Source organism: Hoplias malabaricus, chromosome 2, assembly GCF_029633855.1.
Source record: "Hoplias malabaricus isolate fHopMal1 chromosome 2, fHopMal1.hap1, whole genome shotgun sequence".
Taxonomy (NCBI): domain Eukaryota; kingdom Metazoa; phylum Chordata; class Actinopteri; order Characiformes; family Erythrinidae; genus Hoplias; species Hoplias malabaricus.
Window position 1 is genome coordinate 51,031,467 of NC_089801.1, and position 13,619 is coordinate 51,045,085.

The 13,619-nt window shown below is 38.7% G+C and overlaps 1 protein-coding gene across 1 annotated transcript; it reads left to right on the top strand.

Annotated features, from left to right (window-relative positions):
* The first annotated feature begins 4,502 nt into the window (after positions 1 to 4,502).
* Positions 4,503 to 6,124, top strand: LOC136686860 (uncharacterized). Its single transcript, XM_066660890.1, has one exon. It carries the CDS (start codon positions 4,763 to 4,765, stop codon positions 5,699 to 5,701), a length of 939 nt encoding a protein of 312 aa, XP_066516987.1. The 5' UTR covers positions 4,503 to 4,762; the 3' UTR covers positions 5,702 to 6,124.
* The last annotated feature ends 7,495 nt before the right edge of the window (positions 6,125 to 13,619 follow it).

The following is a 13,619-nucleotide window of genomic DNA, read 5'->3' on the forward strand; positions in this document are numbered from 1 at the left end:
TCACTTTCAACATTTAACACAATTCTCATAGTCGACTCATTCACACTTTAACAGCATGATTTTTATTTTCTACTTCTACTTATTTTCTTATGCCTTTATTCCTTATTTTTAATTTATGCTAACTTATGAGGTGTAATAATTCAAAGAGAGACAGCATCAATACAGTGTTCATCAGCAGTGTTTCGAGTGGGCACCTCTAATTAAATCTCCATATCACACCTCCAGTTTCTCATCAAACTGACCTAAAAAAATCACCTAGTGAATTTTTCAGGGTTTACGGCTGGGCTAATCCCGCCTCAACGAGAATCTGCGCCATCCTCTCTTTATTTAACTCACTATTATCTCTTTTACTTTTATTCCATTTTTCCTCTTTTATTATTTCTCTTTTATTACCTCTTTTTCTCTTCTATTCTCCTTATATTCCTTCACTTTTAACCTTAAATAAATTTTAACCAAATGCCACTGGTAGCATTTTCTTACTTAACCATAGACAAACAAACACACAACACTTTACTCTTGGTACCTTCCATGTGCATTTTTCTCTCTTTCTGTGCACTTTTATTTTTCCTTTTCTCTATTTTCAATTTTCTTTTCTCTTTCTGTTATTACTTTTTATTCAGCCAAAGATTTTTTTGCTGAGTCATTTGCCTGCGGTGAATAGGAGGTGGAGGGTCCGGTGCGTTTACTTTGAACAAAACAGAGTGCTCAAAGCAGGCCGAAGCGTGCCTTGGATGAACTGAGCTAGGAATAATGGAATAGGGCCCTCCGGGGGGCAACGGGGCTATAGCGGGGATGGCTGAGTGTAATGCCCGCTGTCTCTAAGTGGGGTCCTGGCCGCTCTCTGGTCTTATTTCGTGGGTTTGTAGGACCAATGGTCATGATTAAGAGGGACGGCCGGGGGTATTCATACTGCACTGAGAGAGGTAAAATTTGTAGACCGGTGTGGGACGGAAGAAAGGGAAAGCATTTGCCAAGAATGTTTTCATTAATCAAGACCGAAAGTCGGAGGATTGAAGAAAATCAGGTACGGTCACGATAAGTTCCGACTGTAAACTATGCCGACCCGCGATCCGGCAGCGTTGAGTTGACTACTATGACCCGCCGGGCAGCGTTTGAGAAACCACGAGTCTTTGGGCTCTGGGGGTGGGGTATGGTTGCAAAGCTGAAACTTAAAGGAATTGACGGATAGGCACCGCCAGGAGTGGAGCTTGGGAGATGGGAAGATGGGAAGTCGATCGAACCCAGACATCTAGAGCGAGTCAAAAGCTGTTCAGCAACATATGGCATGTTTTGGTACCTTGGGTACAACTCGAGATACAACCCTTATAAAACCGCACTAAAATATAGTGCACCTTGTCTGCCCACCGCTCGGGTGAGTGAGTGTATGGATTAATTAGATGCTGTTTTAACTACAGTAACTGAAAAATATCACTGGTGAACAAGACAAAATACATATTCAATTATAACTGATATCACAAAAAAATATTTTGAAACAGTGCATAAAAACCCAACCCAAGAATTGTGTATCAAAACTGGTGGACTCTCTCTATGTCTGTGTGTGGATGGATATAATCACTGTGTGGGGACCAGAAAAGCTCTTTTTCTCTGTTTCTCTTAACGAAAGCAAGTATGAGTAGAGAACCCTGAATAAATGCAATAGAGTACAAACCAGATTCCAAAAAAGTTGGGACACTTAAAAAATTGTGAATAAAAACTGAATGCAATAATGTGGAGATGGCAAATGTCAATATTTTATTCGTAATAAAACATAGATGAGAGATCAAAAGTTTAATCTGAGTAAATGTAACATTTTAAAGGAAAAATATGTTGATTCAATATTTCACAGTGTCAACAAATCCCAAAAAAGTTGGGACAAGTAGCAATAAATGGCTGGAAAAAGGAAATTGAGCATATAACGAACAGCTGGAAGACCAATTAACACTAATTATGTCAATTGACAACATGATTGGGTATAAAAAGAGCTTCTCAGAGTGTCAGTGTCTCTCTGAAGCCAAGATGGTAAGAGGATCACCAATTCCACCATTGTTGCACAGAAAGATAGTGCAGCAATAGCAGAATGGTTTACCCAGCATAAAAGAGCAAAGACCTTTAAGTTATCATCATCAACCGTGCATAACATCATCAAAAGATTCAGAGAATCTGGAACAATTGCTGTGCGTAAGGGTCAAGGTCGTAAAACTCTCCGGGCCCTTAAACGTCACTGCACCTCAAACTGGAATGCCACTGTCAAGGAAATAACAGAATGGGCTCAAGAATACTTCCAGAAAGCATTGTGAGTGAACACAATCCACAGTGCCCTCCGCCGTTGCCAGCTGAAACTCTACAGTGCAAAGAGTAAGCCATTTCTAAGCAAGCTCCACAAGCTCAGACGTTTGCACTGGGCCAGGGGTCTTTTAAAATGGAGTGTGGCAAAATGGAAGACTGTTCTGTGGTCAGATGAGTCACGATTTGAAGTTCTTTATGGAACACTGGGACGCCATGTCATCCGGACCAGAGAGGACAAGGATAACCCAAGTCCCAAGTTGTCATCAACGCTCCGTTCAGAAGCCTGCATCACTGATGGTATGGGCAGCTTGCATGTCAGGAAAGGCACCATTAATGCAGAGAACTATGTTCAGGTTCTAGAACAACATATGCTCCCATCTAGACGTCATCTCTTTCAGGGAAGACCCTGCATTTTTCAACAAGATAATGTCAGACCACATTCTGCAGCAATCACAACATCATGGCTATGTAGGAGAAGGATCCGGGTACTGAAATGGCCAGCCTGCAGTCCAGATCTTTCACCTATAGAGAACATTTGGCGCATCATAAAGAAGAAGGTGTGACAAAGAAGGCCCAAGACGATTGAACAGTTAGAGGCCTGTATTAGACATGAATGGGAGAGAATTCCTATTTCTAAACTTGAGAAACTGGTCTCCTCTGTCCCCAGACGTCTGTTGAGTATTGTAAGAAGGGGGGATGCCACACAGTGGTAAAAAATGGCCTTGTCCCAACTTTTTGGGGATTTGTTGACGCCATGAAATTTTGAAACAACATATTTTTCCCTTAAAATGATAAATTCTGTGATTTGTGTTCTATTCTGAAAAAAAAAAAATTAGGTGTTGGCACGTTCACATCATTGCATTCAGTTTTTATTCACAATTTGTTCATTGTCCCAACTTTTTTGGAATTCGATTTGTGCTTATCATACTGTGATGGTTTGTCCTTTCTGTCTTTCACCGTTAACAAGCAGGAAAGAGTTATTCTGCACAGTTCTTGACGGTCAAAGGAAGCTTCAGTATGCTCAAAGCAAAGCTCGCAATAGCGTCTTCTAATACTTTATTGCATTTATTCAATGTTCTCTGCAAATTGTGGCTTTCATTTAAAAATGGAGAAAATGACCTTTCTGCCTTCTTCTCGTCTGTTTAAACATGTTTCTGTTGACTGAAAATGAAGGTCCTATTTGTTATCTCTGAATAATCTATTTCAGTTCTTCTTATCATATTATGATGGACTGTCCTTTCTGTCTTTCATTTTTAACAAGCAGGAAAGAGGAAGGCTTTTCTGCCTTCTTCTCGTCTGTTTAGGTAATGCAACAGTAACGTTAGCTAACTGTTACTGCCAAAGCATTTAAGGTGGATTTGGAAGTAAGAGGTTTGTACAGGAGTAATTTCAGCAGTGTAGGCTGGCTCACTGTGGTTACATGTTTGTCAGTTTATTCGCGTTATTAACATATCAAATACAGTTGGAAAGGAAGAAGGTGGAGTCTGCCACAGTTTTCTTTTATGCCAGTTTCCATAAAGATTTTAAATAAGGTTTAAGTGCAGTACTATGAGTGCTGTACAATGGCTTATATATACTTTTTTTTTAGACTGTGAGTTGTGTAATTTGAGATGTTTTTATTAGGCAGTATATGTGTGAATGTGTGTATGTATGTATTTTTTGAAATGTTGCAGCAATTGTAGCCATTTGTATTCCAAGATAAAATTCTTCTAGGTGACAAGTATCTCTAATCTTAATTCATGCATGGGGGAGTTCCAGATCAAAGTGACAACTTAAATAAATTGCCAGTGCAGTGTTGCAGCATTAATTGTAGAGGTTACATTGCACTGAGGAAAACATGCTTTTTGGGATGTGTATGTATGCATAACTAAGTAATGTCCAAAGTTGTGCAGTTTGCCTATTGTTCAATGTGTTCTATAAAGTGGGGTGTGAGGGGGTCATCAGTTCTATGGACAGTTCTATAGAGTGTATACAGTTATTGAACAAAATGAACAGGTTCTACAGCTATATTTCAAAATATACTTTACACACATGATTTTAGCTTTCCTTTAGTGTTAAAATCAGTCAAAATGTTACAATGCAGGAAGTTGTTTGGAGGTCCCTAATACCAAATGTTGGGCATGTTAAAAGTATTAATAACATTACAAAACACTTTAATGAATGAAAGTTATAGTAGTTTAGAGTTTTAGTTTATGACGTTATATATGATCTGGAGATCTGGCAACCCGTTTGGCTGTTTCTGTACCCGTTTGGAAGCTGTTTTGATCGCTCGGGTTTTCCTGTTTACTCGTTTCTATTGTTATTTCTATATTTATATCTGTTTTTATAACCTACTAACCATCCATAGATCTATCTTTTAGATTGTCTTCGCAGGAATATTCATTACAGAGGCACTAAAACTGCCACCGGACCCTGGAGTAACGTTCTTGGTGTAAGTTACTAAAATTCACTAAAAGCGGTAAGTACCTGCAATTCCATGGCTACTACTGGCTGTTTTGCCTGCTCAGAGTGTGGCATGTTTAGTTTAACGCCCTTTTCCACCTCTAGCGATAAATATAGTGGTTGTATTTGTAGTAAGTGTCAGCTAGTTAGCTCTCTGGTGGATAAAGTGGACCAGCTAGAAGTGCGCATCCGGAGCTTATTATTGTTGAGGGATAAACAGCGAGATTCAGTGTTAGCAACTCCGGGTGCCTTAGGGAGAGTTAGCACCCCCACGACTCCGGTGTTAGAGCCCTCACAGCGGGGTGAATGGGTGACGTCTCGGCGTCATAGCCGGAAAGCTAAGGCTGATGCTAACGCTGAGGCCAAAGCTAGCCCACCGGGACACCACGCTCCTCCGATTCGCGTGTCAAACAGGTTTGCCCCGCTCAGCGAAGCACCCGCTGAGGAGCCTGTTAAGAGTGCTCTGGTTATAGGAGACTCTATTGTTCGGCACGTGAAATTAGCTACTCCTTTAGGGGCGCCGGCAGTAACAGTTAGCTGTTTATCGGGAGCCAGAGCGCCGGATATTAGTGGCAACCTTAGACTGTTAGCTAATAGGAGATATTCGAGGGTAGTCATTCATGTAGGGGCCAATGATATTCGTCTGCAGCAGTCTGAGGTAACTAAGGGTAATATTAGAGAGGTGATTAAACTGGCCCAGACGATGTCCGATGCCGTAATCTGCTCTGGCCCCATACCAATGCGGCGTGGCGACGAAGCTTACAGCAGACTTTGGGCGTTAAACTGCTGGATGTCCAAGTGGTGTTCCGAAAATCAAGTGGGCTTTATAGACAATTGGCTATGTTTTGAGGGCAAGCCTGGTCTTATAGGTAGGGATGGTATCCACCCCACGCGGGAGGGTGCTGCCTTACTTTCTTGCAGTATAGCACATAGTCTTTTAGTTAGTCAGCAGAGTAGTGTAGATAGCTGCTGACAATCCAGAGCCGGGACCAGGCCGCAGACAGACAGGCTAAACCGACCGTCTGCGAACTGTCTTGAGACGTCACCCAGGTTCAACTGTATTGAGACTGTGTCTTTCCCCCGAACTAAATGTAAAAGTAGAAAAACAAAATCAGCCTGTTTCAGCAACCTAATCAATATTAAATCATACACAACACCTAGCAGCAACACCTCAGAACTAAAATTTGGGTTACTCAACATAAGATCACTAAACTCAAAAGCACTCATCGTAAATGATATTATAAGTGATCATGAATTCAATGTTTTCTGTCTCACGGAAACGTGGGTTAAACCAAATGAATATTTAGCACTAAATGAAGCCACCCCCCTAGGCTATAATTATGCACATAGCCCAAGAATATCAGGCAAAGGAGGTGGAGTATGTGTAATTTACCAAAATACCCTAGAAATCAGTCTTAAACAATGTGACACCTTCTCTTCTTTTGAGGTTCTCTCCACTATTATTACAAATCCGGTCACAAAAAAGGACGCATTTTTATTATGCAACATTTACAGACCACCAGGGCCTTACTTAGAATTTCTGAAAGAATTCAGCGATTTTGCTACAAACCTAGCGGTGTGCAATCATAAAGTTATAATTGTAGGAGATTTCAATATCCATTTTGAGAAGGAAAGTGACCCACTAAAAAAGGCATTTACCTCAATCTTAGACTCTATTGGTATTACTCAAAATGTAACAGGGCCTACACACTACTGCAGCCACACTTTAGACTTAGTTCTGACACTAGGTCTTAACATTGACAAAATTAATATCTTACCGCAATCCTCAGCAATCTCCGATCATTACTTAATTTCATATGAGCTACATTTTATCCATAATATATGTAAGAACCCTCGCTATTCTACAAGGCGTATAATAAAACCATCTACCGCCCTACAATTTATAGAAAACCTACCAGAACTATCGACCCCAGTTCCAACTCCATCAGACCCAATAGACCTAGATGTACTAACTGATTACCTAGAAAATACCTGTCGATCTACTTTAGAAAAGGTAGCACCACTTAAACATAAAAGTATAAGACAGAAAAAGCTCGCACCATGGTATAATGATAAGACCCGTACTTTAAAACAAACATTACGAAAACTAGAGCGGAAATGGCGATCAACCAAGCTTGAAGTGTTCCATTCTGCCTGGAAGGACAGCCTTATAGAGTATAGAAATGCCCTCACTAAAGCTCGCTCAGCATATCTGGCCTCGCTGATCTCCCATAATAAAAATAATCCGAGAGCACTGTTTAGTGTGTTTTCTAGAATTACAAAAAATCAAGCAGGTTCTGAACAACTAATTCCAGCAACTCTCACCAGTAAAGATTTTATGGACTTTTTTAATAATAAAATTGAGAATATTAGACAACAAACTCTAGCCACAGGATCAAATCCATCCTGGCTGCCATCTGATGTGAATGAAATAAAACATAATATAACTGTAAAAGAAAGACTTGAAACCTTTTACCCACTCCCACAATTAGAACTAGAGAAGATTATCACCTCCGCAAACTGTACAACTTGCACACTTGATGCAATTCCCACAAAGTTGCTCAAAGAAGTACTACCAGCTATTATTGATCCTCTTTTAACTATAGTAAACTCATCGCTTAGTCTGGGCCATGTACCCAAAGCTTTTAAACTAGCAGTTATTAAACCTATGATCAAGAAACCAAATCTTGATGCTAGTACACTGTCTAATTACAGGCCTATTTCTAATTTGCCATTTCTGTCTAAGATCTTAGAAAAAGCTGTGGCCCAACAACTTAGTTCATATCTACATAAGAATCATATATATGAAAAATTCCAATCTGGATTCAGGCCACATCATAGTACAGAGACAGCTCTAGTCAAGATAACAAATGACCTTCTTCTTGCCTCTGATCAAGGCCACGTATCCCTGTTGGTGCTTCTTGACCTAAGCGCAGCCTTCGATACAATAGACCACAATATTCTCATAGAAAGGTTAGAAAACATGGTTGGAATCACAGGGACAGCCCTATTATGGTTCAAATCTTACTTAACGGAACGTTATCAATTCGTAAAAGTAAACAATCTAAATTCAAATTATTCTAAAGTAAGATTTGGAATTCCACAAGGCTCTATTTTAGGACCATTATTATTTACATTATACATGTTACCGCTAGGCACAGTTATAAGAAACCATGACATTAACTTTCACTGTTACGCAGACGACACACAATTGTATATTTCAGCCAAGCCCGATGACAAACACAGATTAAAGAAAATAGAGGACTGTGTAAAAGACGTGAAAGGCTGGATGTTGCGTAACTTCCTCCTTCTAAACAGCAACAAAACAGAGGTCCTGCTTTTGGGTCCAAAAGTGACAAGAAATAAATTATCAGACTTAATTTTAAATCTAGCTAACTTTCCAGTTAAACCTGGTTCAGCAGCAAAAAATCTTGGTGTCATAATTGACCCGGATTTATCATTTGATCAACACATAGGTAGTATCACTAGGACAGCTTTTTTACATCTTCGCAATATTGCTAAGATTAGAAATGCCTTATCCCTCCAGGACGCAGAAACATTAGTACATGCCTTTATTACTTCAAGGCTTGACTACTGTAACGCACTACTGTCAGGATGCACCAGCAGCAATTTAAGAAAACTTCAACTAGTTCAAAATGCTGCAGCTAGGGTCCTCACTAAAACTAGAAAATTTGAACATATCAGCCCAGTTTTATCATCACTTCATTGGCTGCCTGTTAAATTCCGCATTGACTACAAAATTTTGTTATTAACATATAAAGCTCTACATGGGCTTGCTCCTGAATATCTTCAAGATACAATTTCCTATTATGAGCCTCCACGTTTACTCAGATCACAGAATACTGGATTTTTAAATGTTCCCAGAATTCAGAAGGCCTCAGCTGGGGGAAGAGCCTTTTCTTATAAAGCCCCCCAACTCTCGAATGATCTTCCAGAAAATGTTCGGGACTCAGACACAGTCACAATCTTCAAATGTAGGCTAAAAACTCATTTGTTTAGTTTATCATTTGGTAGCTAATGCTCCCCCATAGATAAAGGCGGCAGATCCGGGGGGTCCATGGACACAGGGAATTATAGTAAACTGAGACGCTGGTGCTGTCGTCCCGCCGCTTCTCGCGATCACTCAGGTTTGTTGACGGTGGAGCGGAGGGATGCCAGTGTTTCAGGATGCTCCCGTGTCTGTGTGTCCTCCTGGTTCTCTCCTTTTAGTTAATGCTGTCATAGTCAGATCTGCCGGAGTCATTAGCCACACTCTGGAAATTTTCATATTTTCTATTTTACAAACACAAAACAGTTCAAAACTAATTCCATCCCTTTACATCTTTCCGAGTAAACGACTGCCCACCTGTCTGTCTGGACACTGATGGATGACTGTCGAGATCCTCCTCCACGCTTCAGACCAGCTGCCCACGCTCCAGCAACCACCAAGTGCCTTGAAGCTGTCCCTACACTGAAGTTCTCATGGACTACTAACTATCATCACCAGTAGATTGACCAGAGGAGGATGGGTCACCCCTTGTGAGCCTTGGTTCCTCCCAAGGTTTCTTCCTCAGCTGGGGGAGTTTTTCCTTGCCACTGTCGCCCCTGGCTTGCTCACTTGAGGGTTTTACATTTGTTTTTACAATTCATGTCAAATCTTTGTCTTACTGGAATTCTGTGAAGCTGCTTTGTGACAACATCAGTTGTGAAAAGCGCTATATAAATAAATTTGATTTGATTTGATTTGATATATGCATATTCAGTAATTTCCCAAGAATTCCCCAATGATTATGATTTTATATGTACTTTTTTTAGGGTGGCACGGATACTGGATAAGTGGTTACAGACAAACAGAATTTGTAAACTTTTGTTTTTTTTTTTTGCAAATTTTCTGTAATTCATTTGGCACTTAAAATGTTCAATTTTTGCATATCCTTTTTGTGTTGTGAAGAGCACATTCTGTACTTTGTTTTTTTTTTATTTATATTTAAGTATTTAAATATTTTTCTGGTGGACTCTTAATATCAAAAGTGATGACATCATTCATCCACTGTGAATTAAAACTTAAAAGATAAACGATTTCACTTGTGACCATTGTAAGCTTTCAGACAAAAAAAGATTTTGTTTAAGATGATTTTTGACCAATTTAGTAGAATTTTGTTTTATTCATAAATTTCTCAAAACACTAAGACATTAAAAAGGTTTATATACAGCTTATAATCCATGCTGTCTATGATATTACCACAGTAAAATAAGATTGAAACATTTTTTAAATTTTAAGAATTTAAAGAATTATGTTACATAGGGCCCCGCATATACTTAAAAACATGGTTCAACACAAACATTTGTACACTTAATTGTAACACAAGTGTCTCCTTTTGTCAAAACAACTTATATCTGCAGACCAACAATTATGCACACTAAATGAGAACACATTTGTACAGTTATGATGCTTGATAACATTACCTGAAACAAATGATACATTTGAATAATTTTATGTATTACACTTGGTAGGTTGATTAGATTTTTGCATGAATGAATGTTCATAATTAATTATTTGGTGTGTGTCACATCACTGGTATGCATGACTGGTAAATAACAGGGAGAATGATGGCAGAATGAGAGTATAAGATGATCAGCTGTTCCCTTAAAGGTTAACTGTAAATGATTAAATACATGTGAGGATAGCTGTAGAGTTCATCAGGCACACCTCCTGGACAGTGAAATTACCAAGAGGGTCTAACACTGTGGAGGTTCCACTGAATCTTGCACTGGTCCAGATCCTCCTGCAGAACTGCCATGAAAGAGAAACGAATCAAGCACTCGTGTGCATGGCTGCCATCATAGTGTCCTTGCTCAAGTAAATCCACAAACATCTCAATTCAGAATGTAAAAGAACAGAAACATTACTAACAGTGTACACAATGCACTCGTCAGAATGATTGGAGATGAAGCTGGATGACCAGCATGCAGATCCAAAATGATTCTAAACTTACAATATATAATGTACATCTTAGCAAATGGTAAAACAAACCCTAAAAAGCAAGTAGATTGATTTTTGAAAAAAAATCTTAGTGATCAAGTTAGTTCAGATGGATATAAAAATTATAACCCACTTTGACAATCAACACCAACTCAATCTCAGTACCTACCTTTCCTTTCTAAAAATAGCTCACCAGGACTCATTTATCTAATTGCTTGTACTACTGCCATACATGTGATTCCTCAGCTCACGACTGCAGAAGGTTTCATTATTTTGGAAGACCTGCATTGTTCCAGTACCAAAGATCACCAACCCCAAGGAACTAAATGACAACTGACCTGTAGCACTGACATCACACTAGACAAACTCAGTGGAATGACTTGTCCTTGTCATCTCAGGACAGAGGTGGGAGGGGTATTGGACTCCTTACAGCTCACCTATCAGTGGTACGTGGCGTTTGAGGAACTTGTGATTTACCTGCTGCACAAAGGCTACTCTCACCTAGGGAAGGCAGGGAGCAATGTTAGTGTCATGTTCTTTGGTAACAGTAGGGTTGTAGTTGTATACCTGGTTAACTATTTAGTTGTCAGTATTAAAATACTGAAATCACTATTTGAGTATCATTCAGAAAACATTGTTTTAAAAAAGAGAAATCACATTTAGCAGCATTTTGACTCAGAAATCCAGAGCACAAAACATTTTTGAATGAAAAGCTTAGTGCAGCACAGGAAGACTGCCCCGATGTCCTGTGTGATGATTTTTTTCCAATTATGGCAACACAATATGGAAACAATAAAATCTAGAATAAGATTATCATCAATGCATTTCTTCCAAAACCCTTCCGATGAGAAGCTTACACATACATTCCTTTTCACAAAGTATTATAAATGCAACTTTATTTATTGTAAATTGACTGAACATTTTTCATAAAACAGATTTATTGGCAGAGTATCTCTTGTTGACATGTTTGTATACTATTTTACATTTTTGAAGTGGCAAATGAATTACAGAAAATTAGCAAAAAAAAAAAGTACAACTTCTATTTGTCTGTAACCACTTATCCAGTATCCGTGCCGCCCTAAAAAAAGTACATATAAAATCATAATCATTGGGGAATTTTTGGGAAATTACTGAATATGCATACATAAAGTCATAAACTTAAACTCTAAACAACTTTAACTTTCATTCATTAAAGTGTTTTGTAATGTTATTAATACTTCTAACATGCCCAACATTTGGTATTAGGGACCTCCAAATAACTTCCTGCATTGTAACATTTTGACTAAAGTGTAAAGTGATTTTGTGTAAAGTATATTTCAAAATATAGCTGTAGAACCTGTTCATTTTGTTCAATAACTGTATACACTCTATAGAACTGTCCATGGAACTGATGACCCCCTCACACCCCACTTTATAGAACACCAGTGAGGACCACATTGAACAACAGGCAAACTGCACAACTGGACATTATTTAGTTATGTATACACACACATCCCAAAATGTTTTTTGTGTGCGCTTCGTTTTCTTTTTGTGTGCATCAGTTTTTTGTGTGTGCATCAGTTTTTTGTGTGTGTATCCGTTTTCTTTTTGTGTGAGCATCAGTTTTCTTTTTGTGTGCATCAGTTTTCTTTTTGTATGCATCCGTTTTCTTTTTGTGTGCATCAGTTTTCTTTTTGTGTGCATCAGTTTTCTTTGTGTGCATCAGTTTTCTTTTTGTGTGCATCAGTTTTTTGTGTGTGCATCAGTTTTCTTTTTGTGTGCGCATCCGGTTTCCTTTTGTGCACATCAGTTTTTTGTGTGTGCATCAGTTTTCTTTTTGTGTGCATCAGTTTTTTGTGTGTGCATCAGTTTTCTTTTTGTGTGCGCATCAGGTTTCCTTTTGTGTGCATCAGTTTTTTGTGTGTGCATTAGTTTTCTTTTTGTGCGCATCAGTTGCTGTGTGTGCATCAGTTTTCTTTTTGTGCTTTTGCCCTTCAGGGCCACAGTAGTAAAAGGAGGAGCTAAGAATTAAGCATACGGTAGCGTCTTTTGGCAGACAAGAAGCAGAATAACACTTTCCAGCTTGTTTATCATGAACGCCAGTTTATGTGTCAGGAACACATCCCTGACACTTAGTACATCTTTCTCAGCACTTTAAATGTGGATTTAATTGGTATTAAAGTGTGTATCTGAGCCCATTCTAGCGTTCAAAATAAACACGCTAGAATGTGTTATTCTGTACTCTCCCTGAATGTTAATAGAAAGTAATAGTTTACTGCTGAAAACAGGGCTATTAGTAGCGATGTTTGCTAGTCAATGCAGTCAAATGCTTTTAACCTATTTAAAGCATGTATCTGAGTACATTCTAGCGTTCAAAATAAACACTCAGATTAAACTTTTGATCTGTCATCTATGTTCTATTACGAATAAAATATTGACATTTGCCATCTCCACATCATTGCATTCAGTTTTTATTCACAATTTGTTTAGTGTCCCAACTTTTTTGAAATCCGGTTTGTACAGCCCCGCGTCTTAATGTGTACTTTCCCGGTACTTACCTTCATTCGTTTTATGGTTTATGTTCTCGTGTTTTAAAGTGTATTTAACGGGTACTTCAAATCAAATCAAATCAAATTTATTTATATAGCGCTTTTCACAACTGATGTTGTCACAAAGCAGCTTCACAGAAGTACCTGTGTTACACTTACAGTGTACCTTCCTATACCTCCCTTAAAATTCAGTGCATCTAAAATACGTTTTTACGAGTACATCCCTGACACATAATGCATCTTCTTGCATTTTAAAGTGTATTTACAGCGTACTTCTAAAATACTTACCAGCCCACGGTTTTACATATACATCCCTGTCACTTACTACATCTTTCTCAGCGCTTTAATTGTGGATTTAATTGGTACTTACAGGGTACCTT

Coding starts and splice junctions, on each gene's coding strand:
- LOC136686860 (XM_066660890.1), top strand. CDS start 4,763: ATGGCTACTACTGGCTGTTTTGCCTGCTCAGAGTGTGGCATGTTTAGT.